This window comes from Protopterus annectens, chromosome 9.part0 (assembly GCF_019279795.1).
Source record: "Protopterus annectens isolate FY-2018-M chromosome 9.part0, PAN1.0, whole genome shotgun sequence".
Lineage (NCBI taxonomy): Eukaryota > Metazoa > Chordata > Ceratodontiformes > Protopteridae > Protopterus > Protopterus annectens.
The window spans coordinates 767,427,073-767,454,580 of record NC_056743.1 but is presented as its reverse complement, the minus strand read 5'-3'; the positions used below and the strand labels follow the sequence as shown (position 1 = coordinate 767,454,580).

Genomic DNA, 27,508 nt, shown 5'->3' with positions numbered 1-27,508 from the left:
ATTATTGCCTCATCCTCTGCCTCTGGAGGGGGGGGGGTTCACCACGTGTGTCCTGAAAAGCTCCTTGGGCTTTTTGGAACCACATTTTTCCTCCCCTTTGACCCTTAGGTTAGGTCTGTGGTAGGGGTGGAAAAAACGGACCACGATTGCAGTCTTTCCATCCTGCTCACACCTGGTTTAAGGTTTCCTTCACTTTAGACCCGAAAAGAGACGAGCCAAAGGGAGTATTCACGAAGGATGACTTGAAGAGCTCAGCGAAGGAACACAAGTACATGGAGGAGCGTCTCCTAAGAGCAACTCCTGTACCTGCTGCCCTACTCATTCCATCAGCTGCATAAGAGATGAGGCACATGGATGAGTTAACTATAGAATTGTGGGTAGCAAGCTGGGTGGCAACTTTGTAGCTCCAGCAGCTACTGTACCCTGAAGAGCATCTCCTAGCTCTTTAAGGAGATCTCTTTGTAACCTAGTAAAATGGGTTAAATAGTTGAGCGAACGAAGAGCAAAGGTCGCTGAACTAAACATGCGCTTCCCAAATCCTGGAGTCGCTGTTAGGAGGATGGATAGACAAGGAAGTTTCAGACATTTCCCTGGAACACCTTTTGTTAAAAAGGATTTGTCAAGGGGGGCAGAAATTAACTTATTAGGCCTCCTAGGGACAGGCTCCATAGTATCCGAAGACTCCCACGCCCTTCATGAGACCAGCTGCATCAGCTCACCGAAGGGCAGAGACCAAGAGGTGGAGGGCTGAGACCTGAAAGCCTTCAGGAGAACGGACATCCTCAAGTAGGGCTTTTGAACTGCCAATCACACTTCTGCCCAAGGATTTCAAGTATCTCAGAGAATGAGACATCTTCAGAGGGGGACTGTGGGGACCCTTCTGACTCATCTAAGTCCGTATCCGATGTTAGAGACTCCGCGGGGGGGGGGTCTAGATGTTTCCTCTTACACAATCTCTTCCTGGCAACCTCATCAGTGGGAGCTTCTGGTGAGGTCTTGGAAGAGCAAGGGCCACCCAATGGGTCTTCCTGAGGCTCTGGGTCTCTACGCTTGGTCAGGATGTGTGAGGCAGAAGCAGACAGGCGCTTTAGAGGTGGAAGCTGGACTTAATGTCAAGGATGTCTTAGGAGACATGACTCTCCTCACGGCATCCAAAGCATCGCTGCTTCGATGCGAGGGAACCAATAAATCCGAAGAAACCGTCAATACCCCAGGCACCGGGACAGTGGGCTCCGAACCAGAGGTAGGAGCAGAGCTCATCCGAGCCAAAACCCCTAGAGGCAGAGTCAGAACTGATAAGTAGGTCCGACTATCCTCCCCGGACCCAACCAGAGAGTGTCGGCTCCTAGAGTCCTCGATCGGCACCGAAGATGTCAGAGTGCACAAAGCCAAAGACAATGGAGCAGGAGTCTGCTCCGTGGGTTCCACGATCAATGGGTCTGACTCCTCCAGCACCTAAGGACCAGCATGGCTTGGAGGAGAAATAGTTTGAGCTGGTGCAAGGGTCAGCGGCTCCGAAGCCATTTGGGTTGAAGCCAATAAAATTTTTGCCAAGGCCAATGCTGATAACAGCTTCTGCACCACAAGATCCACATCCAGATCAGAAAGGCTGATAGAGGACCGAGAAGAGCACACCGAAGGTGGTATCGACTGTAGTAATGGACTCTTAGGAGCTTCGGATACTGGTTCCAAGACTGGGGACCGGCTCCGAAAAGAAAAGACTGTCGGTTCCGATGGCAGTGGAGCCAAAGTCGAAGTCTTAGAAGACTTTGAGGACTTGCTGGATCCATCTTGGTCGCTCAAAGCTTCTTGAAACGTCGGTTTCAACAACCCTCTTGTTAATTAGTTTTCTTTCCTGGAGAAGGAATGGCATATAGAACAGCTATCCTGTAAACGCAGGGCTCCTAGACAGTAGACACAATTTACATGGCCATCTGTTACAGACATCTTTTGGCCACATTTTGGGCACTTCTTAAAACCTGACTTAGGATGCTTCTCTTGGTCAGCCACAGTAATCAAGAAAAAATTACTGTCACCACAGAAAATTCTTAACAGCAATTATTCACACAAGCCTCAAATAAAATCATGCTCACACACACACACACACACACACACACACACACACACACAGTAATGCAAATGTCAATTTTAAGGAGACAGGAAAGGGTAAATTACTGTCTAAAACACACAATAAGAGCAGACTATGCAAAAAAAAAAGAAAAAAAAAAGAAGATAGCTGCTATAAGATACAACATACTGTAAATACTCTAAGGAATATCTATGTCCGACAAAATTACTGTTAACTATTTAAACTGCAACAGTAATTAATAAACTCAAGCCTTTCTAAACAAAATCAAGGCTAAACACACCACACAGCAAATAACTACACACTATTTAGCAAAAATGTGACAAAAGGTCACTGACTAAACACACTCAATTGAAAAAGGTTTTTAAACTAGGCCTAAAACAAGAGGCCAACTAGGAAAAATTTTTAATCACACTAAGAGAAGGGACTAAAATGTAGTAACATACACCAAAAAGCTGAAAGAGCTTTATAAAACTATTTCAACTGTCTAAATATAAGTAAATAAGTAAAGAGAAAAACAGTTTTACTGGCCTAAGCTAATGCAGAACCTCTGATCTTTTGCAGCGGCAAACTCCATCTGAGGTAACTCTAGGTGCATCATAGGATAGGGACTTGGCCTTGAGCTATTTGAAGACCTCGAGCTTTGTAACTGGCCGGATCGGCTCTGAACCTATCAGTAAAGAATGAACGGCATAATAGAACTTCACATTAACTATTTTCTAAGTAAATACAAAGGTAGTTCAACTTTTAATTGCGGACAAACAGCACAAGAATTAATGTGGTGTTCATCCCCCAAGCAGAGCACAAAACTAGAACGGAAGTCCTGCATGGTGTGTCTGCTGTACACACACTTTTATTTTTTGAAAGACATGGGTATCTGCCTGAATACTTTGCACTGACACAGACCATATGGAAAAACTAGACGCAATGTTTACAGAGGTCTGTATATGCAGGCTAGCAGCAAGACAGTTCTGAGTTTCGTTACATCTGTACATTTCTCTTATGCGGGCAAATCTACTCATTATAAAAGCAGATGTACAGCATGCAAGGAAGGTCCCTGAAACTATGTAGACTGTCTGGAAACATGTTTTCCTTGGCAGAATATATTCCGTGTGCAATAGTGGTTTAATGAAAATATTTACTTTATTGAGCATTTACTTCCAAGGGATAATCTGAATGGCATGACTAGCAAACCCTTTTTCAGAGGAGGCTCGAGGAGAAAAGTTTCACATAAAAACATTAAGTACATTACATTATAATACATTACATTTCAATCATTATTACTGTTCAGTAAAAACACAGACCCAACAAACACAGCTCAATATTAGACTGGGTCCTTGTCTCTGACCCTAGTAAAATCTCCTCCAATGCCACTCTAACAGCATTAGTGTTCACCTATTGGCATACATAATTTGCAAATAAACTTCTGCTCAATATACATCATTATAAGCATACCAGAGACCTACCCCACTTCTGCCCAACTACCTTTGACATTACCCTACGAAATATCAACTAGCATCCACTTAAAGGCCTATCACTGAATGATGCTGCTGAATTTTTTAACTCAACATTCCTCCAAGTACTAGGCAATCTTGCTCCAGTCCGACATAGGAGAGTGAAAGCCAACAAGGCCAGTTGGCGTACCAAACCCAAACAAATTACAAAATCTAGGGATAAGGCCTGAAAATGATGGCGTAGAAGTAAAAATCCTGCAGACTTTGTTCAATACAAACTGCATAATCAAGTAAAGTGACTTGTCATCAAAAATAAACAAGACTACTAGATTACTTCGCAAAACCATCATATGCAAAATCCTAAAACGTTTTGGAGGTCAATAACATCTCTTATACCCAGGCAAAAGCAATAATCCCTCCCCTTATCTAGACATGGCCCAAGCTGAAACTACCTTACTTTTTAATTCGTTCTTTAAAAACAGTACAGTCAACTTCACTGCCACCGTCTCATTAATCAACCTACCGTCTCCAGACACATCTGCTACAAGGCCAAGCTTATCTCTTGTACCAATACCTACCTCCACCACAAAACATCCTGCTTAAACTTAAACCTGGTTCAAATGCTCCAGATAACTCGCCTCCAGAATTCCTCCACAAATCGGCAAACACTTTAGTCTATCCCACTAGTATACTACTAAACAAAACCCATTCAACAGTCCTTCATTCCCACCATATGGGAAAAGGCATTTATCCCCCCTCTTCACAAAGGTGGAAACAAGAATGATATATCTAACTTCCGTCCAACTGCCATACTCTCTCCCATCTCCAAAATTCTGGAAAAATGTATCCGCAGCCAACTACTTAATTACCTACTACACCACAACCTCCTCTCTCCAAATCAACATGGGTTTAGGCCTAGTCATAGCACTACCACTGCTCTTCTATCTTCCTTGAACACAGTCAATCATGCTAGAGACTCAGGATACCTTGTCTCCTCACTATTTCTTGATCTTTCCACGGCATTCAATACTCTCTCTCTTACCCACTTTTTCTGACCAAACTCTTCAATTTAGGCATCTCTCCCCCTACCCTAGGCTGGTTTTCTAACTACCTTACAGACAGACAAGTAACCAATCAGATGGCATCAATCCCCCTCTCCTTTCATCATCAATATTGGACTCCCACATGGGTCCCTATTAGGTTCACTTTTCACCATTTTCATTAATGATTTCCATATCGGCATTCCCCATGCTAATGTCATCCAATATGTAGATGGCTCCACCATCACCTGCATGGCCGAGTCTACTTCAGAACTACTTAAACTCACCCAAAATTAGTTCACCTCCACTGAAACATGGATGCAAAATAACCATTTAGCCCTAAATGCTAATAAAACCAACCTAGTTATTCAACCCCCCCCCACAAAAACACCTCCCTAACCAAAAATGAATTTACAATCAACTCGCTCAGCATTTGCCTCAAAGTAGTCCCAAACTGTTAGCCATCATAGAGGAACACCTAACGTGTGACCAGCATATTAATACAGACATCATAAAATATCAAATAGGTATTCTGTACAGGCACAAACACTTCCTCACCTATGCAACTAGACTATCCATTGCCTCTTCCTTTCTACTGCCATCCTTGCTCTATGGTGCACCTCTCTTAAACCCAAACTGAACTCGTGCTACAATAAAATCTCAAAATTTGTAACCATTGCCAAATACTCCTCTAACCACTGCGCATCACTCCAACATCTAAACTGACTAGAACTTGTCCAACATACCTGCAACTAACCACAGCTCATAAGCTAATCTATAAACCTACTAGCTGTCCTGCCCTCTCCTCTCTGTTGACCATGCATCACCCAAATAGACCTCTGCGATCATTCAGATGCTCCTTAATGTAGCAAAATCTAACCTTTCTGCCAGTCAAATACTTTACTCATATGCTATAGCAAAACTATGGAATGCTCTCCCTCCTTCAATTAGGCCTACTACCAACCCTGAATGCTTTAGGACTTCACTGAAACACCTGTTCTCCCATTGGCTATGTATATGTACCAGCATTGATTATAAAAAAAAAAAACAATATTCCTAGCCTTTCTACGTTTCCTCCCTATCTCACTTATGGCTCATAATCTTCAAGTATATATTCCAACTTACTAAGTCCAGCATGTGCCACCCTTCCACACAATCTATGTCAGTTACCCATCATATCTTCTCTTCAATCTCGATGCCTATTACAGCAATAGCTCTAGGGCTATACCTCTCTCTCAAAATCCTTAATCTGCTGTTCTCCATCTTTCCGCCTCTACTACAAAACTGCAATACTGTATTGCTCACACATTTGCTATTATCCCATGACATCAACTGTATTCTTGTTCAGCTTGCATATTTAAAGGACCACAATGGGCAAAAGATGAAAAAAACTGATCTGCTCTGAATTACAGCACAAAGGCACGAAAATTACAGAACCAACTGATATTGCCAACATCCTGGCAGATAGGTTCAGTGCTAACTTTACCCCCCCTCACCCCCTAAAGGGCCCATATCTATACAGGAAGAATGCAGAGTCCCTGTAATCACAACTGTGCAGGTAAAAGCTGCACTAAAGCCAAAAACACAGCATCCATGGGACCGGACAACATCCCAGGCTGCGTTTTACACGAACTTCAGAACGAACTGGCTCCCCACTTAAGCACCATGTTCAATAATAGCCTCGCATCAGGCTTTGTGCCCACTGAATGGCGCACAGCAACAGTTATCCCACTCCACAAAGGGGGAGCCACCACTGATCCCGGGAACCATCGACCTATTAGCCTGACGAGCCTGGTCTGCAAGGCCATGTAACGTATCATGGAACTCATTAACAAAGACATTGGTAACCTCCAAACTCTGGATCCCACCCAGTTCGGGTTTGTGAAAGGCAGATGCCTCCTGAACCTGATCAACTTCTTTGAGGCAGTCACTAAGGCCGTAGATGAAGGCAAGGTGGTTCACACAGCCTATCTTGACCTCGCCAACGCTTTCGACACCATCTCCCATTCTGGGATTATAGCTAAACTCACTAAACTAGGTATAAATCCCTACATCACAAGATGGGTTGCCAAATGGCTCACTGACAGAACCCACACTGTAAAAGTTGCAGACTCCAAATATGACCTCAAAGCAGTGACAAGTGAAGTACCACAGGGTTCCATCCTGGGACCTCGCCTGTTTGGTATCTACTTCTCTGCAGTACAGGCTAACACAAAAGGCCTCTGGCTAACAAAGTTCGCAGATGACTGCAAACTAGGAGCTATAGTCAAGTCCACAAATGATGTGGACATCCTACAGAAGGGCCTTGCTGAGACAGATGCCTGGTGTCAGAGGCATGGCTTCAAGCTCAATGCCAAAAAGTGCAGTGTCATCCCCTTTGATAAAAACTCTGTACCCATGAACTACCACATAGGCAGCAATCTACTTAACACCGAATGTGTGATAAGAGACCTTGGGACCCAGGTGGACAGTAGTCTCTCCTTTGATAGTCACATCGCCACAGTAGTCAGGAAGTCCTTCTAAGTGGCACACATCATAAATGGGTTCTCATCCAGGAAAAAAAAAGGTCACTGATCCCCTCTACTCGACACTCATTAGACCCATTATTGAGTACAATGCCCCTTTTGGAATGTACCTCACAAGACATCTGCAGCAGCTGAAAAGGCCACAGAAGTACCTCACAAAGAGGATTACTAGCCTCAAACAAATGCCTTGCACTGACCGCCTCAAAAACTCCAGCTTTACTCTGTAGTATATTGCCTACTCCGAGGTGATCTCTGCCTAACAAATTAAGCTATGTCAAACCCAGAGCTGTTGGACATGCTACACCTAAAGAAATCCCAATCCCTCTGAGCTACACGCTCTAGGGACGTAAACCTTATCACCACAATAAACAGGACATGCTGGAGGGATAGATTCCTGTCCCAGAGACTTCCCATACTCTGGAACAGGCTTACCCATCTATGTCAAGCAAAGTTCTTCATTAGCACTATTTCAAGAAAAATCTTGATGAGTGGATGGGAAATAGGAAACACACCAGGGATCACTTCTGTGTGTCTGCTCGACAGTGGCACAGGAAAACAACATTCTTGGGTGGCGTAAGCCAGGGAACCTTGTTGGCTAGGCTTACATAGGCCCTTGGGCCGATAGCCTAGTACCTACCTATGAACCTATGAACATTTTTATCTTGCCACAATTTACTGTACCTCCCAAAGCTGCCTGCAGCAAAATAAGTACTCATTCCTGAATTTTTTACTTGTCTGCCCTCATGGGTCTAGACATTGTGATTCCTTTGGCAAGCTAAATCTGTCCCATAATGCACAGACTGAGAATATATAGCCTTACCATTTCTTGTCAAACTAGACTTCTATTCATTTAGAATGGAACACCTGAAAAAAAACTGCCAAGTTAGCGAGTCTGCAGCTCGTGTGTCACTGACTGGTATGCACTAAGTTTTACAGATGTTGTTCCTACTGACATACTACACACATTCTTTGAAAGAAGCTTGCAAAAGTGTCAACAAATTACTGATAAAGACTTTTCACAAGAAGCAGTTTTGCAAGTTTCAGTTCCTGGCAAAGTTACTCCTCTCGTCTCCCCTCCTACAGTGGGGTAGTCTCTCACATTTCCAGCTTGGCTAGATTCAACTATGTATTAAATTTTGCATGACAACAGACAAACAAATCACAGCCTGGTGTGCCACAAACTGTTCCCTCACATGTCTCTACACTTCTGAATAGCATTTCCCAGGAATAAAAAAAAAAAAAAAACATGCATCCAGAATTTAGACCAAATCCATCCATTTATTAATATGTGCACAGTAAAATATTCAATTTGTAATGCATTCTGGCTGCTCACGTGGTTATCTTTGCATAGTTATTCCTTTATAGCATAACCTGAACTTATGGTGTTTGATAAGTTTCACAACCGTTCTCAGTTTCTTAACAATGACCTCCCAAGCCTCTGACGTGACCCAGTACTTTCTTTTACTACTGCTTTGTGTAGTTTGTCTTAGTTGTATACTTGCATGTCTCTCACCCACTCAGCAACAGACTCCTGGAGAAAACTTCCAAATCAGATACTTGTATTAAAAGAGGACCAGCAGCTGTAGCAGTGGTACCATACTACAAACAGGGCACTCAAACATAGTACTGAAGAACAGGGAAATGTATGTCTGTCTCTATTAAGCAATGATGAAATTGCTAGGGACTACACTGAGCACAATTTTACTCAATCTCTCCATTTCATAATGCATAACATTCACATCACACTAGCAAAGGCACACCCTTCACTCCTCACAAACACAGCTACCCACACCCACACAAAATACCAGTCAACTTTAAGGCTTCTCCCACCTCTCTGCAAAACACTACTAGAATGGTTTTGCCAAATGGAAATGACTGATGGATGTCAGCTCAGGACTCCCATCCACACCCCTCAAATGGACAGAAAGTCCAGATTTTTTCATCTCACAGTTTTTGTTTTTCATAAAACTGCAGTTTTCTGTCAAATTACTGGCAAATCATTGAACACTGAAGTTAGAAATTAATGAAATGCATTTGATTTTCACACTTCATATCCTTAAGAAAATTCACGCTAATGCAAAACCTGTTAACTTTCTAAGTTTGTAAGAACAATATTTAAAAATTGTCCCTATTTTTGGGCCTTTGTACCACCACTATTTATGGCCTTGTCCAGATTTCTTGTTCTAAGACATTGAGAGGTATTGCTCCCATCCCTTCCTATTGCAGCCAGTCCACTGCACTTAAATATCCACCTCAGCAGGGCAGCAAGCAGGTGTCAGTGCAGATTTGCTTTATAGCTCTTTTACACCACACGCACAAAACAATGAAGCATGGTTAATGTGGACAAATCTGTTTGTTCATTGTCACCACACAGTTTAATGACACCTGCTACCCATCCACTTGTCAGCCTGCAGCTGTAAATCTTGCTGTCCATGCTTTTCCTTGGTTTCATTTCTCTTGCTTGTAATTTTGCTTTAACTCAATTTTTCTCTTGCCTCCCGTATTTACCCTAATAATTACTTCTAACAAATACTTTCTCACTCTTCCTTCTCTTCCACTACTTCTCCTTATCCACCATTTGAACTTTTCCACTCTGACATTTGCTTTATGAGCGAATAATGAACTGTTGCACGTATAACATATCAGCACGTTTCAAAGCTACATGATACTGTAGTTAGTCTAATTATGTCTGAATATTTGAGCGGGATTTTGATGACAGCATCAAAAAAACATTTTCCTTCCATGTTCTTTTAAATTTGGGATTTTTCTTAGCATATTGATTGATTTTCTTAGTATATTGATATGACTGACAGTGTATTTCTCATTTTAATGGTGGTATGTGTGTATTACTGTACGTGTTATGTGTGCACTATTTGTATTAATCTATGTATTTACAGTATATTGCAATGTATTTTCACCTGTGTATATGTATTTTCTTTTTTTTCTCTCTGTGTAGTCCCTAGCGATTTCATCATTGCTTGACTGAGACATACATTTCCCTGTGTTTGTCAGTACTATGAGTGCCCTGTTTGTAGTATGGAATCACTGCTACAGCTGCTGGGACTCTTTCTATACAAGTATCTGATTTGGAAGTTTCTCCAGGAGTCTGTTGCTGAGAGGGTGAGACGCATGCAAGTATACAACTAAGACAAACTACATAAAGCAATAATAACAAAGTACTGGGTCACATCAGAGGTTTCAGAAGTCATTGTTAAACTGAGAACTGTAAAATTTAACATTAAACACCATATGTTCAGGTTATGCTATAAGAGAATAACTATGCAAAGATAATACTGTGAGCAGCCAGAATGCATTACAAACTGAACTATTTTGCTGTGCACATTTTAAGAAATGGATAGATTGGCCTAAACTCTGGATTGATATGTGTTTTTTTTTTGTTTTATTCCAAGGAAACGCTATTCAAAAGTGAGGAAACATTTGAAGGAACAGTTTTAGTGGCACACCAGGCTGTGATTAGTTTTATGTCTATTGTCATGCAAATTTGAATAAATAATCAAATCTAACCAAGCTGGAAATGTGAGACTCTAGCCCACTGAAGGAGGGGAGATGGGAGGAGTACCATGGCTAGGATTTGAAACTTCCAAAATTGCTCCTTGTGAAAAGTCTAGCTCAGTAATTTGTTGACACTTTTAGGTTCATAGGTTTATACTAGGCTATCTGCCCTAAGGCATTTATAAGCCTAGCCCAGAGTTTTTGTGGCTTACGCCACCCCTTGTTAAAAAATACTGTGCCCATTAGTTTGTTGTGCTTCTGTCCAGCAGTGACACAGAGATGATTCCCGGGGTAAACCTACGATCTCCCATCCACTGGTCAAGATTTCTCTTGAACAGAGCCAGCGAGGTGCTCTGCCTCACATGGACCGGGATTTTATTCCACAACATAGGGAGTCTCTGGGTGACAAATCTATCCCTCCAGCACGTCCTATTTATATCCGTGCTAAGGTTTAAGTCGCTTGTTCTAGTGGATCTGGTAGATTTGGATTTTTTGAGGTGGAGCATGCCCATTAATTCCGGGTTGGACATGGCCTTGTATGTCAGGCACAGGTCACCTCTGAGCAGACGGTATGCGACTGAATAGAGCTGGAGTTTCTTCAGTCTGGCAGCATATGACAGATTTTGGAGTCCCTTTATCCTTTTGGTGAGGAACTTTTGGGGTCTCTCCAATTGCTGCAGGTGTCGGGTGAGATACATCCCGAATGGGGCATTGTACTCGATCATTGGTCTGATAAGTGAAGAGTACAGGGAACAATGACCTCACTTGATCTGGATGTGAATCCCTTCATGATCAGGTGGGCAATGTAGAAGGTTTTTCTAACCACTTTAGCAATGTGAGTGTCAAAAGAAAGGCCACTGTCAACCTGGGTCCCCAGGTCCCTGATAACCTCTTCTGTGCTTAGTGGATTGCCACCTATATGGTAGCGTGGGGTTACCTTGTTTTTCCCGAAGGGTATGACTATACATTTTTGGCATTTAACTTCAGGCCATGGCTCTGGCACCAGATATCAGTTTCCGTGAGACCCTCTGAAGGATATCTGTGTCCGATGTACTTTCCACTATGGCTCCCAGTTTGCAGTCATCTGCAAACTTTGTCAGCCATAGTCCTCCTATGTTAGCCTGTACTTCTGAGAAGTAGATGCCGAACAACAGGGGCCAAGGACTGAGCCCTGTGGGACACCACTTGTGACTGGCTTGGAGTCTGACATGGCGCCAGCTACTCTAACCCTGTGGGTTCTGTCCTTTAGCCAGTTTGCAACCCATCTTGTGACATATGGGTTTACATTTAAGCTGGTAAGTTTCTCTATAATACCCGAGTGGGGTATTGTGTCGAAAGCTTTTGCAAGGTCAAGGTATGCTGTATGGACTGCCTTTCCCTCATCAATGGCCTTGGTGACTGTTTCGAAGAAGTCGACCAAGTTCAAAAGGCATGATCTGCCCTTGACAAAGCCAAACTGGGTCGGGTCCAATGTCTGCAAGTCCCCTATGTCTTTGTTTATGAGTTCCATTATGATCCTCTCCATAGCTTTGCAGACCAGGCTTGTTAAGCTTATGGGGTGGTAATTACCAGGGTCTGTAGAGGCACCACCTTTGTGGAGTGGGACCACAGTTGCCGTACGCCACTCCTTGGGCACGTATCCTGTGGTAAAGCTAAGATTAAACAGCTGCCTTATGTGCGGGTTTAGTTCCTCATTGAGTTCGTGTAGCACACAGCCGGGGACACCATCCGGTCCCATTGATGCTGTGTTTTTAGCTTTAGAGAGAGCAGCTTTCACCTGCGCATTGGAGATGTCTGGGAGGCTGCACTCCGCTGGGATAGTTATCTCTCCTTTTGGGGGGGAGAGGGGGGTGAAGTTTGCACTGAACCTGTCTGCCAGTATGTTGGCAATGTCTGTGGGTTCAGTGATTTGTATCATTTTGGACTAATTCTGAGCATATCTGGGAGTTTCCACCCAGGTTTCTAACATAGCTGAAGAAGGCCTTATGATTGTATTTTGAATCTATGGCAATTTTTCTCTCAAAGTTGGCCTTGGATGATTTTATGAGTGCTCGTATTTTTTTACTAATAATGATCAAAGGTGTCTTCTCTTTTATGGATTTTGCTCTATCATGTAACAGCTTTCTCCTCTTATTGTAAAGTTTGTTTATGGCTGGGGTCCACCAGACTGGACGTTTGCCCTTGGTGGAAAGAGTCTTGGTTTTATTGGAGGTGTTCGTAGAAGGCATCTGTAAGGGCTTCCGCAGCTTGGGTTGTGGTTTCCACTGGTTCGGGGGCCTTGAAGGATACCACACCAGTCTTGAGTAGTGTGAAGTTTGCTTTAGAGAAGTTCTTCACTGTGGTCTTTTTTGTTTGGGGTGGGGGCGGGATATGGATATCCAGTGAGATTAGTTTATGATCTGATCTCACCAATGAGGGATATACTTCCGGTGTGGAGCATTTTGTCCCCATGTTTGTGATGATGAGATCTAGTATATTTTCTCCTCTTGTGGGAACGGTGACTAGTTGTTCCATGGCGTTTGAATTTATGAACTCCAGGAACCTTTGGACTAGAAAGTTTGGGCTTGAGTAATGTTCCCAGTCTATATTCGGGTAGTTGAAGTCACCCAATATAATGGTGTTTGGAGATACATTTATACCCTCCAGTGTCTTCAGGAAGGCTGTGTGAGGTTCCCGAGTTTGAGAGGGTGGCCTGTAGCATGTTACAAATTGTAAAGCAGTTTTGCCTATGGTTAATTGCACCTGGATGGTTTCCAATGCTTCGTGCGTTGACACCAACCTGGAGGTGTGGGTATCCTTGATGAATATGGATACACCCCCTCCTTTTGTGGTGTGGTCCGGGTTTTGGGGCCGGAACGCATGATATGAGGTAAAACCTGATAGTGCCGGGGTGCTCTCAGGAGCCTTGAACCAGGTTTCAGTCACAGCACAGACATCGATGTTCTCCATACTGAGAAGGGCCTCGAGTGCGTGCATTCTGAGATTTAGACTTCTGGCATTGAGCAGCATTACCCTTAGTTTCTTCCCATTTTTGTTTTCTAGGGTGGTAGGTTTAGAATTTGAGCCTTGCCTAAAAAAGGCATTATGGGGGTTGCAAGAGCCTTAGCCAATATCCGGAATCCCAGGGGTGACAGGTGCAAGCCGTTCCTTGCGAAGCAGCGTGGCTTGTCAAGCATGTCATCCCAGGCAGACAGACACTGGATCCCCTTTGAATGACACCGGAAATTAAGCCAATTGTTAAAGCTGATCATGTTGTCTCTATGTTGTGGCATCATTCTTGGTGAAGGAAGGATGCTGCTCAGGGTCAGGGTCATACCTGCCTGGGCTACATAGTCAGAGAGCTCCTCTATGTCTTTTTTCATGTAGTCCAGGGAGGTACGTCTCAGGTCGTTCACACCAGCATGGACAATGACGGTGTCATATTTGTACTTGCTGTGGAGTGACCCGAGTGCTTGTGTTATGTGGCGGATTCTAGTGCCAGATAGGCAGCTTACTGTGACCCTCTCCTTGTTCAGCCTGGTGAGTGGGACATCAGTGTGTCTGACTATGGAGTCACCTATGACAAGTATGTTTGGTGTTGTATTTGGCCTTAAGGGCTGTGACTGCTTTGCACACTGATTTTGTGTTTTATGTGTTGCCTGTGGTGTGTCATGAGGTGACGGTTGCTTGGGTGTCTGCTTTGGAGGCCTCTGCTGTTTAGGTAAATTTTTGCTCAGAGCCTCCGAGTATGTCTGTGTGTTTATGTGTTTGATTCATTGTTGTGATAGCTTTATGTGAGACTGGTTTTGTGGTGTGTGTAGTTGCCTTCTCCTCCTGTCTGGTCTTGCCACTCCTGAGTTGAGAGCTCAGCCTCCAGTTTGGCTAAATAGCTGCATCTCTCGCAAGTATTTGTGTTATGTCGGAGGAGGAGAGGGTTGTCTGTGTACATGAGGCAATTGTATCATTGCCTCAATATTCCCAGATTCACCAACTGGACAGGAGAGGACGCCAGCATCTGGCCCTTCGACATGCTAGAGAAATTAAGAAGTTTGGGGTGTAACTGAATTGCAAGCTTCTTTCAGAGAATGTGTAGTACATCAGTAGGAACAACATTTGTAAACTCTGTGCATGACACATGAGCTGCAAACTCTCAAACTTGGCAGTTTTTTTCAGGTGTTCCATTCTAAGTGAATGGAAGTCTACTCTGACAACAAATGATAGGGTTATTCACACAATCTGTGCATTATGGGACAGATTTAACTTTCCAAAGGAATCACGATGTCTGCCCCCATGAGGGCAGACAAGAGTTAAAAAAAAATTAAATTAGGAATGAGCACTTATTTTGCTGCAGTCAGCTTTGGGAGGTGCAGTAAATCATGGCAAAATAAAAATGTTTTTTCGTTTGCCCATAGTGATCCTTTAAAATCTAACATGTGTATAAAGTACAGTTGTGTACACTTACCATAAATGTAGATTTTTGAGTGTATTCACTGTTGCAGTCACTACATTTGGGTAATCTGCTAGCAGGTTGCCCTCAGTCGGCCTGAATAACAAAGTCTTGGGTCCTGTGTCGGTTGCCGTCTCCTCTTCCATGACGTCAGGGGTATAAAACATGCAGCTGACACCATTTTAGGTTCATAGATTAGTACTAAGCTAACTGCTCTTGTGAGCCATTTTAAGCCTAGCCAATTGTCCCTTGTGAGACTCAAATCCTGCACCTTGTGCCTGCAAGGCAAACACCTTAACCCCATTAGGTCACCCTCCCAACCCTTCATCAGTTTTCTTGCCCCAGATGTCAGGTGCCCCTCAAATGGGAAGCACAAAAAATAAATAAATAAATATATATATATATATATATATATATATATATATATATATATAAAACTAAACAGAAATATATGTAAATACACTTTTAGCAACATAAAAACTTTACCTTCATCTAAAAGCAAATATATCACAAAGGCTTTAGTATATAGTGAAGGAAAGAAAAGGTACAGAAAAAGGGGGATGGCAGGTGGGTAACCCAGACTGCAACAGTGAATACACTCTAACATCTACATTTACGTTAAGTGTACAGAACTGTACTATGTTCTTCGTGTTTCACTGTTGCAGTCATTACATTTGGGTAGAATCCCAAAGCTATGGATGGGAGGATGGAACTAAATAGCATTAGGAGCGGCTGTAAGGCAGAACTGCAGTGGCAAAGCCTGCCCTGGATTTGGAGAAGAGAGGCAAATGATAATGGTTTGTGAAGGTATGAACAGAGCTCCAAGTAGCAGCCTCTAGAATGTCTTTGGTTGGAACCCTTCTGAGAAAAGCTGCTGAGGTAGAGGCAGCCCTGGTGGAATGTGACCTGATCCCCTTGGGCACAGGTTTACCATGATGCAAGTAGCAGAAATGAATGCAGTGGCTTATCCACTTAGAAATAGTCTGCTTTGATATAGCCTTCCCCTCTGACCCTGCAGCAAATACTACCAGTAGTTGCTCAGAATTTTAGAGATTTTGTCCTGTTTAAGTTGAATCTTAGCTGTCTGTGTACATCCAATGAATGCAGAATCAACTCTCCCTTGTTCTGCGTATTTGGGGAAAATGCTGGCAGGTGAATTGTCTGGTTAAGAGCCACACTGGATACCACCTTAGGCATAAAAGGATTGATCCTGAGGGACACCCTGTCCGGGTAAAATCTAATAAAAGGCTCCACAGCCATGAGAGCCGGTAGTTATGAAACCCTTCTTGCTGAAGAGACTCCCAAGAGGAAAGCTGTTTTCCAAGATAGACATTTTATATCAGCAGTAGCTGCTGGTTCAAAAGGAGGCAGGGTGAGTTTTTCCAGCACAAAGTTGTGGTCCCATGCAGAAGTTGGTGATCTTCTGGGAGGCCTTAAATTTTTGGCCCCTCTAAGATACTGCTTAAGCAGAGGATGAGAAAAGAGGGGAGGCTCTGTGTTGTAATGAGCCGAGATGACAGAGGCATGTATTTTTACTGAAGAAAACGACAGGCCCTTGTCAAGCATCTCAGTCAAACATTGTAAAATCTGAGGATTATTGGGCTTTGCTGTGTCCGTTTCCTTGTGCTTGGTTCCAAGCACAGAATCTCTTCCATTTATCAGCATAAGATTTTCTAGTACTAAGCCTTCTGGCTTCCAAAATGACATCCATCACAGATTTACTGAGAGGAGTTGTTTGAATAATTAAATGATCAGCCATGCTGCAAGGTTCAGAGTTTGGAGCTGACTGCACAGAATTTGATTGTTCTGCTGAGACAGTAGATGAGGTATTTGAGGCAAGTACCAAGGAGGAAGTTGAGACATATTCCTTAGAACTGGGTACCAGTGCTGGCAAGGCCAGTCCGGAGCAACTAGGATAATTTTTGTTTTTTCCTGTCTGAATTTTAGTAAGACCTTGGAGAGAAGAGGCAGAGGGGGAAAGGCACAGACTGAGGATAGGGCATCCACTTTCCATGCTTTTCTGTGATACGTTCTTGTGCAGAATTTGTCCAGCTGATAATTTTGGGGAGAAGCAAATAGACTTATGTCTGGGCTCCCCCATTTCTGTGTTAACATGCTGAAGATTTGTGGATCCAGTTTCCATTTGTGCGGATCCATAAGATTTCTGCTTAGGTTGTCTGCCAGAGTATTTTGTTTTCCTGGCAGGAATTGAGCTTAAAGATGTACTTGGTAAGTCAAAGCTGTGTTCCACAATGCCAGGGCTAGTCTGCAAAGGGGGTAGGAATGTGTACCCCCTGCTTGTTTATGTACCATATGACCATAGTGTTGTCAAGTCTTTATCAGTAGTTGTCCTGGATGAAGTAAGTCCTTGAACGCGGTCAGAGTATTCTGAACAGCTAGCATCTATTTCTGCTTGATATGCAGATGCATTTGTTTTGGGCTCTATTTGCCCTGAATGCATCTCCCCGCCAGGTGGGCCCCCCAAGCATAATCTGATGCATCTGTAGTTAGGGTTTGGGTGGCAGAGGGTAGAGTGAATGACAGTCCCTTGTTATGGTGACATGTCTCTGCCCACCAAAGAAACTCCTGTTGTAGGCAGGGAATGAGAGGAATCATTGTTTCCAGACTGACAATGTTGACGCCATAAACTTTTTAGGTACCATTGTAGTTTCCTCATATGCAGTCTCGCATATGGAATTAGTAGAATGCAGGATGCCATGAACCCCAAAGCCTGCAGAATTTGTCTTGCAGATAACTGGGTTTTTGTTGCCATTTGTATGAAGTATGTTGTCAGTTGCCTTTGCTTGTCTGGTGTAAGGTAATCCATTTGGGCAGTTGTGTTCAAGCTTGCACCCAGGAATGTAATTATTTGAGAGGGTACCAGTTGGGATTTCTTTTCATTTATGGTGTACCCTAGGCATGCTAGAAGCCTATTTACAATCGCCAGATGTTGAAGAAGAGTGTCCTTTGTTCTCTGCTTGAATGAGACAGTCGTCCAGATAAGGATAAATTTGAATGCTTCTTTGTCTGCAGAATGCAATTACTGGTGCCAGGCACTTTGTAAAGACCCTGGGCACAGTAGATAAGCTAAAGGGGGCAGTGCAGAGAATTGGTAATGCAAAAACCCTGCCTTGAAGCGGAGGTATCTTTCTGCATGATTCCCTTATTGGGAAATGCAGGTACGCCTCTTTATAGTCTAGAGTCACTAACCAAGCGTTCCTGCCCAGCATAGGCAGTAGCTGTTGTAAAGTCAGCATTTTGAATTTTGGAATGTCCAGGAACGTGTCCAAAATCGATAAGTCCAGTATTGGACGCTAGGCATTGTCTTTTCTGGGTATCAGGAAAAGTATTGAATAAAAACCTTGTCCTTTTACCTTTTCTGGTACTGGTTGAATAGCCCCCATATCCATGAGGGACATAACTTGTTTCTGAGCCTCTGCCCACTGATCCTGTGGCAGATCTGGCCAACCGTTTGGAATTGGCAAAGCATGGAAATGAAATCTGTACCCTTGGGATACTATGTTTAATACCCACTTGTCCTGGGTAATTAACTGCCAATTTTGAGCACGAAGTGCTAGTTTTCCCCCAAGGGGGCTGCCAAAAGATAAGTGCTTGGTGAAGGTAGAGGGAAGTCATTGAAACTGCTTACTGTAGGGTTGTGCTTTGTTTCCTCCTGATTTGGAGGTGGAGGCACCCCATTGCTTTGACCTATAAGAACCCTGTGATTGGTATCTGGAGCCTTTTGAGCGCCTGGATTTGCCTTGAGTGGCTCTGTTGGGCACAAGAAAAAACAATTTTTAGTAGGCCAGTGCCTACTTAATCTGGGTGGCTGCACTTGCAAGAAATCTGTTACAGTTTGCATAGATTTAGCTTTGTCTTACATTTTCTTTAAAACCTATTCTGCCTTATTACCAGAGTATCATGCTGCAAGGGGGCATCCAACAATTTAGCTTTAACATGATCAAGCAGATTTTGCTCCTTGAGCCAGACATGCCTTCTAATCACAGATCCAGTAACTGCGGCCCTGCAAGAGGCCTCCAAGGAATCAAAACCACATTGCAAAGTATGCTTTCCAACAAGTTCTGCTGAATGCAATAATTCCTGTAATTCTTTATTTTCCACACAATCAGAAATCAACATAATTTTCTGTTTCAGTAAGCCCATAACATGCTGTTGATATTTAAGCACATGAAACTGGCAGTTTAAGCCCTAATTGCCAAGGCTGCAGATGTATAAACCTTCTTTCCCCATCTATCCAGTGCCCTGGAATCTGTCAGAGAGGGTAGGATTTTTGGCTGTAGAGGCCTTTACACCCTTAGGACCCTGTGAAATAGGATCAGCAGCAGGATTTTTGAATAGAAATGTGTGGGAGTCAGGAACCCTGTAATATTTGTCTGGCTTACTAGGAGCCGGAGATAGGGAATCAGGAGCCATGCTTGATTCCGAAAACACATCATCGATGTCTAATACAGGAAGTATTGCCAAAGGCCTATGCTGAGGAAGAAGGAAATCCCTATGCCTCTTTTTTGATTCAGAGAAGTCCCGACTCTCCCAGTGAAAATTTTCCCTTAAAGTATGCAAAGTTTCTCCAAAAGAGTAATCCTCAGGAGGAGATGCAGATGGGATGGATTCTTCTGCATCAGAATCCTCATAGGGTGGAATAGAAAATTCCTGCTCAGAAAAGGAATGGAAACCTGATCTGAATATTCATAATCAGTGCCTTGCCTAGGCCTCTTAACAGGGGGGGTTGGGAACCCCTGATCAAGGTAATTAAGTCATCAGCCATTTTGATCATCTGTTTTTTAGGCATAGGGGCATGAGCACGTGGCTCATGCATCAGTTTTTTAGACATGGAAGATGTTTTTGATCTTGTTTTTGAGACTGGCGTCGGTTTAATATAAAAATGTTGAGGCCTGAAAACACCCTCAGAAGTTGGTGCCTGCTCAGCGGCTCCGGACCCATCCAAGGGAGAGACATCCGCGGGTTCAATACTTTGAGAATCTCGCAGCATACCAGACTCCACATGGGTCTCGGTAGAGGCCTGCGACTCAAAAGTAGCGGGTATCAGGGGCTGCAAAAGCACCTCAGTGAGTACCAGTGAACCAGCGACTGGCTTAGGAGAAGCTTCATCTGTTTTGGACCTCGACGGTCTGTCTCTTTTTCTTTGCGCTTTTTGTGAACTCCGGTAGTCGGACTGCTGACAACATTTCAGGATAATTAAATCTTGAGCCAAAATATTTAGAAGCAAAAATATACCGACACTTAATAGTGCGTTGGTTAAATCTAGCACAAAACTGACAGCAAGGCACGTTGTGATCTGGGCCTAGGCAAGGAATACAATATAAATGAAAATCCTTATAAGGTATTTGCTTCCCACAAGTAACGCAATTATTAACTTTTACTGACATTGGTAAGGAGCAAGAAATAGTTTCCCCAACGGGGTACTTCGCTTTAGTTTGAAGACTTCGGTTCTGAAACTCGAATGCGAAAATTTCAGGAGTCGGCCGACCAGCACTTGCAAACTGCTTCGGGCACCGCGCAGCAAGAAAGAGTGATGAAAATGGCGTCAGCTGCATGTTTTATACCCTGACGACCTGACGTCATGGAAGAGGAGACAGCAACCGACGCAGGTCCCAAGACTTTGTTATTCAGGCTGACTGAGGGCAACCTGCCGGCAGATTACCCAAATGTAATGACTACAACAGTGAAACACAAAGAACATCTAGTATCCATTTTATTGCATCACTTATTCTGCAATGTAGTGTTTTGTACCATCGCTGCTTGATTTCTGCATTTTAGTTCTGTAGCTTTATCATGTTTGTTTTTGGAGCTTTTCTCCCCGGGTCTCTATTGAAAATGGGCTCACCCTGGCCCAGTAGACCTCCAGGTAAACAAATGCAAATAAATACATAAACTAAACATGGCTAAACACTGACATGAATATGACTGATTGTAGTTCAAATGTCAGTGCAGGCAAGAGCCAAAAACAAATGACACAAATGCACACTATTATTACTATATGTAACGCTGATGGAAACCATAAAGATTAACTAGAGTCAGAGATGAATCAAAAATAGTAGTATAAAAACAGCACTCTATAAGCAGAATAAAGTTTTGCTAACACATTTACTTCAAAGGCCACCGGGGCTAAAAATCAATCAAATAAGCAGCAGCCAATCACTACACATATGCACAATACACAGTGAACCAATTAAACTGCTATATTTTAAAACGTACAACAAAAAGAGTAGAGATTGCAGAAAATGAAAAAAAACTGCTTTTATGCTTAAGGATACTAATATGCTTAAGAGACAGACAGAAACAAAATACTCAGTAGTCTGTCAGGCAATATATATTTGCCAGTAGGTGGCCAAAATGGATTGTTAAACAGGAAAATGCAACATACAGAATAAAAAGTTAACTATGTTAAAATCACTATCTGTACCAATACTGTTGTCCTGAACTGCTTACATCTCTTGCAATTAAGGAATAAATGCTTCCAGCTCTATATCTGATATATACAGAATACAGAATACAGGGAAGGAGCCACCCATTAAATAAGCAGCTCCAGTGGCTCATATTAGACACAAATGCTTCAGGGCAGTACCTTAGTGACCACGGCCTAGTTAGCCTAGTGCATTTAGGTACAAGACTATTGCCTGCACAGGCTGCTGGCTACCTCTTAAGAGAGGGAGCTACCCATAACCTTCTGAAATGGTTTAACATTAGGCACTCACTTCAGAGCAATACCTCAGCAACTGGGACTCAGGCTGCACGTCAATCCAATATTGAATAAAATTGAAAATAACTGCATACAACAATGAGAAATGATTCACTGTGCTGTGTAACCACTGCAGCAGATACAACACATAGTGGAATAGAACTGAGAGAGAAGAGTAATTTCTTGCATGTTCACTTAGTAATGTGATTTACAAATACCTGCTAACAGGAAAAAAGGGACAAAAACAATGTCTCAGAAATCTGTAATGGCCAGTGCCACCTGGTGGTAGAAAGAATTGTTTGTAATTTAAGTAAACAAAGCACTTTCCCAAGACCAGTGCGTCTTAAAGGGTAGATATAAAATAGACAACACAACTAAACATGTTTTACGTTTTTGAGGAACTGTGTTGTAAAAAAAATAATTAATCTAGAGCTAGCAAGACATACCTGTACATTATCCACATTTTCAAAGATTTCTCCACGATGGTAGCGGACTGGCAAGTCCCACTGACAGTGCAGGCTCTGATGCTGAGATCCCAGCTGACATATCTGGTGATTCCCTAAAAAGTTAAAAAGTAGACAAGGCCATGTTCAAAAAATAGCAATAAAATTCCTGCTATAATTGTATTCTGTTAGCAGCAACACTGCTGAGTGCTACTGTCTCAGAATTTGAGCAATACAAAGGAGAATCCGTCTTCAAAAAAAAATAAATACAGCCTGAGCCCTAGAAGTTATTACTATTTAATTCAGTGTCTGCTTAAGTCAATTAAACAGTGGAATAACCAATTTCATTCAAGGATACTCAGACCAGAACCCCTATCAAGTCCATAATGTATTCTCCAACTATGGACCCAAGAAAAGATCTGCCAGAGTACAGTGATGAAATGTGAAGTCCACATTAGCTGTTACATCAGTGTATCACATTAATTTCACTGTTTCAGTGATATGTCAGAATACAAAGTCAGCAGAAATGTCGAATCAGGCTGCCTAATCTGTGGGTATTTGGATCTGGATCGGATCCCAAGACAGCCTCATCACTAGCATCTGATCCAAGCTCCAAGCTCCTCCCCTTATCCACAATGCCCCTCTGTCTCCTTCATTCCCTCAGATCAAGTTCGCTGTATCCAAAAACATAAGCCCAACCCAAAAGGACCTTAACAGTAAAGGCTCCCACAAACCTAAGCCAAGCATAACAAGGAGAGCCACCAGAGTGCACTTCTCCCATATACCAGGATAGGACAATAGTGACAAGGTCAGGGGAAAGGAGGGGGGGGGGTTGAAGACAAATGAAGTACAACTACTCAGATGGATGTTATGGTGAGTACATAACTTCTTTATCTGAAGAAGCTTACTTCATTTGATCTTCAACCTGTGGGACAGAGTCCCCAGCTACCAACATCTGGGTGGCCCTCATAGAAGGATATTTCAGAGCACCACAGAGCCAAAGGATGCCCTACTCCTGGATATAATGTCCAATTTGTAATGGGAAATGAAGGCATGAGATGAGGGACCAAGTAGCTGCAGAACAAATGTCATCCAGCGACACACTAGACCAGAAGGCCGCTGAAGTTGCCATAGACCTAGTGGAATGGGCTATAATCAGACCCGGAGGGGAAATGCCTTTATCAGAATATGCCTGGATGATACACTGGAAAATCCAGCGAGCAATGGTGACTTTAGAAATAGGTTTGCCTAGGAACTGTTTGGAATAGGACACAAACAGCTGGTCTGACTTACAGAAGGATTGCATTCCGTGTAAATAAAACCTCAGTTATCTATACAGATCCAACAAATGTAACTTCTATTCACCCCTGTTTTGGAAATTTGGAAAGAAAAAATGTTATGTACTCACCATAACGTTCCATCTGAATAGTTGTACTTCATTTGTCTTCAACCTGTGGGTATTTGGATCCAGATTGGATCCAAGATGGCTGCATCACCAGCATCTGATCAAAGCTCCTCCCCCTACCCATAATGCCCCTCTATTCTCCTTCCCTCCCTCAAATCGAGTTTGCAATCAGAAAACATAAGCCCAACCCAAATAACCTTATCACTAAGGGTTCACACGGTCTAAACCAAGTATAACGAGGAGAGCCACAATGTGCACCTCTCCCATATACCAAAACCGGACAACAGTGACAAAGTCAGGGGGAAGGAATGGTTGAAGACAAATGAAGTACAACTACTCAGATGGATGTTAGGGTGAGTATATAACTTCATTATCTGAAGTAGTTTACTTCATTTGATTTTCAACCTGTGGGACAGATTCCCCAGCTACCAATATCTTGGTAACCCTCATGGAAGGATATTTCAGAGCACCATGGAGCCAAATGATGCCCTAATCCTGGATAAAATGTCCAATTTGTAATGGGATATAAAGGTATGAGATGAGGACCAAGTAGCTGCAGAACAAATATCATCCAGCGACACTCTCGACCAGGAAAGCCACTGAAGTTGCCATTGATCGAGGGGAATGTGCTTTGATCATACTCAGAGGGGAAATGCCTTTGTCAGAATATGCCCGGCTGATACATTGGGAAATCTATCTAGCAATGGTGACTTTGGAGACTGGTTTACCTAAAAATGGTTTGGAATACGACACAATTGGTCTGATTTACGGAAAGACTTTGTTCTGTGTAAGTAAAACCTCAGTTGTCTATGTACATCAAATAAATGCAACTCTTACTCACCCTTGCTTTGGAAATTTGGGAAAAAAACGGAAGACTGATAGTTTGAATATTGTTTTCGGAAGCCACTTTTGAAAAAAAAGAAGGGTTAGTGCGCAGGAAAACCCTATCCTTATGAAAAAACATATATGGAATTTTAATGGACAAGGCTTTAAGAGCCGCCACCAGAATGGTTTTAACTAGACAGGATAAACCAGGAGACCTGATCATTACTGGAACTGGAGCAACCAAGCTATAAGCTTCAGACTTGTCCAGGTCTGGGTGAGGAGTCCCCAAGGGGAGAGAAATGAGATCCGGAACTGGATCCAAGATCCATTGTGGAACTACTAGATGAGACCAAAGAGAGGGGAACCAGACCTGGCGAGGCCAGAATGGGGCAATGAGGATTACTGTGCTCACCAGCCTGCGAGCTTTCTGAAGAAACTTCAGGATGAGAGGTAACAGAGAATAAACATAAAGAAGACTGGGAGGCCAAGCATGAACCAGTGCATCTCTGGGGACTTCCCCCTAAGGGGGGGTTCAGAGAGAAGAACTCGCTGCATTTCACACTGGAAGGAGATGCGAAGAGATTGCATTAAGGCCAGCCCCAGTTGAAGATCTGCTCCACTACTGAAGGATTCAGAGACCACTTGTAAGACATCCGAATAATCCTACTGAGCCTGTCCGCTAGAATGTTGGACCATCCCAGAATGTGCATTGCCACCAGAAAGCGGCCAGTGGAGACCGCCCATTCCCACATTCTCATGGCTTCTTGACAAAGGGGGTAAGATCTGGTTCTGCCCTGCTTGGTGATATACCAGACTACTGACGTTGCCTGACTGGATGGCAAAAGTCCCCAGAGGAAGATGGGCATGAAGGGCCTGCAACGCTAGAAGAATCACCATCATCTCCAGGACACTGACATGCAAATTGGTCTCAGATTGGGACCAAGTGATTTGGACTGTCCTTCCAGAGCAATGACCCCCCCACCCCAGCTGGGAGGCATCTGTGGTCACTGTGGTTGTGGAGAATGATGGAAGAAAGGGATGTCCTTTGGACAAGATCTGGGGAAAGAATCCACTAGATGAGTGACTCCCTGCAGGCCTGTGATATGCATACCGGATGAGACAAAGGTAAGACCAGAAGGAACCACTGAACTGCTAACACCCACTGGAGTACTCTCTCATGTGAAGACGGATGAAGGGTAGGAGTCTGATGGTGGCTGCCACGGAACCAAGAGCTTGCAGAACTGTAGCTGCTGAAGAGGTGGAGGATTGAAGAAAGTAAACAAATGTGAAGTCTCAGATTATTTACCCTCTCTGGGACGAGATAGACTCATTTGAATAGTGTCCAGCCGAGCTCCAATGAAGTCTAATCTCTGGACTGGGACCAGTGAAGATTTGCTGAGGCTGATTGTGATACCCAGTCTGTTTGCAAAAAGAATGAAGTAATCCTTGGCATGACAGTAGATGCTTGGTAGGGGCAGCGAGGAGCCAATCTTCCAGGTAGGGGCAGACAGTACAGTTGTGTACACCTACCATAAATGTAGATGTTCGAGTGTCTTCACTGTTGCAGTCATAACTGTAGGGTGTTCCTGCCGGCAGGCAGCTCGAGGTCAGCCAGAATTTCAAAGTCTGGGTCCGGCGTCGGCTGTACCAGCAAGTACCCTGACGTCAGAACGCAGAGGTATAAAGCAGTCAGCCGACGCCATCTTCTCCAGCCTTTCTTAACCCAGATGTCAGAAGCCCCCAGTAAACCAAAAGGTGTCCAAAAAGGAAACACAAATACACCACAAAGGAAGTGGAAGAGGGAACAAACAAGAATAAGAGGGGATAGGTGGGAGGGAAACACCAACTGCAACAGTGAAGACACTTGAACATCTACATTTATGGTAGGTGTACACAACTGTACTATGTTCTTCATGTTTCACTGTTGCAGTCATAACTGTAGGGTGGAATCCCAAAGCAGTGAAAGAGGGAGGAGGTTATGCAGAAGTAGGGGCAGCAAGACCACCCTGCAAAACAGCAGAGGCAAAGCCTGCCCTAGACTTAGAATACAGAGGGAGATTATAGTGCTTGGAAAAAGTATGCACTGAACTCCAAGTGGCAGCTTCCAAAATATCCTTGGTAGGAACTCCTCTGAGAAAAGCTGCTGAAGTGGCAGCTGCTCTAGTAGAATGACTTCTAACAGTACCTGGAATCTGTTTCCCCTAGTGAGAATAACAAAACCTTATTCCTTGAGCAATCCATTTGGAAATAGTTTGTTTAGAAATAGCCTTACCTAGAGAACTGGAGGCATAAGAGATGAGCAACTGATCAGATTTTCTGAAATCTTTAGTTTTGTCCAGGTAAAATCGTAGCTGCCTGTGTACGTCCAATGAATGTAAAATCCTTTCCCCTTTATTTTGAGGATTAGGAAAGAAGGTTGGAAGGTGAATAGTATGATTTAGAGCCACTTTCAAAATCACCTTAGGCATAAATGTAGGATTGGTCCTCAAGGAAACTCTGTCTTGGTGGAAAATAAGATATGGTTCCACAGCCATGAGAGCTTGTAACTCTGAAACCCTTCTGGCAGAAGTCAATGCTAACAAAATAGCTGTCTTCCAGGATAAGAACTTGATATCTGAAGCCGCAGCAGGCTCAAAAGGAGGCAAATTAAGTTTCTCCAAGACATAATTAAGATCCCAAGCAGGAACAGGAGGAGTTCTGGGAGGTCTTAAATTCTTAGCCCCTCTCAAAAATTGTCTCACCAATTGGTGAGAAAAGATGGGAGGATGAGTGTTGAAATGAGCTGAGATAGCAGAAGCATGAATTTTGATGGATGAAAAAGAAAGGCCTTTAAGCAAAAGGTCTGAGAGGTAAAGTAAAATAGAGGAACTATCAGGCAAACTAGGGTTAGAACCTCGGTCCTGCATCCAAATACAAAATCTTTTCCATTTAGAAGCATAAGATTTCCTAGTGCTAGGTCGTCTGGCTTCTATAAGAACATCCAAAACTTGTTTGGGAAGAGCAGAAGGAATCAATGGCCCTTGAAGAGCCAAGCTGCCAGACATAAGGTCTTGATTTGAGGGTGTAGCAT

The 27,508-nt window shown here is 43.2% G+C and overlaps 1 protein-coding gene across 2 annotated transcripts in view; it reads right to left on the bottom strand.

Annotated features, from left to right (window-relative positions):
* Nucleotides 1-27,508, bottom strand: part of TTC17 (tetratricopeptide repeat domain 17) — a 3,338,929-nt gene that overhangs the window by 2,201,472 nt on the left and 1,109,949 nt on the right. For both annotated transcript variants that reach the window (XM_044083397.1, XM_044083398.1), the window contains exon 10: nt 22,212-22,324. In XM_044083397.1, coding sequence (XP_043939332.1) covers nt 22,212-22,324 — 113 coding nt within the window. The remainder of the gene's footprint in view (nt 1-22,211; nt 22,325-27,508) is intronic.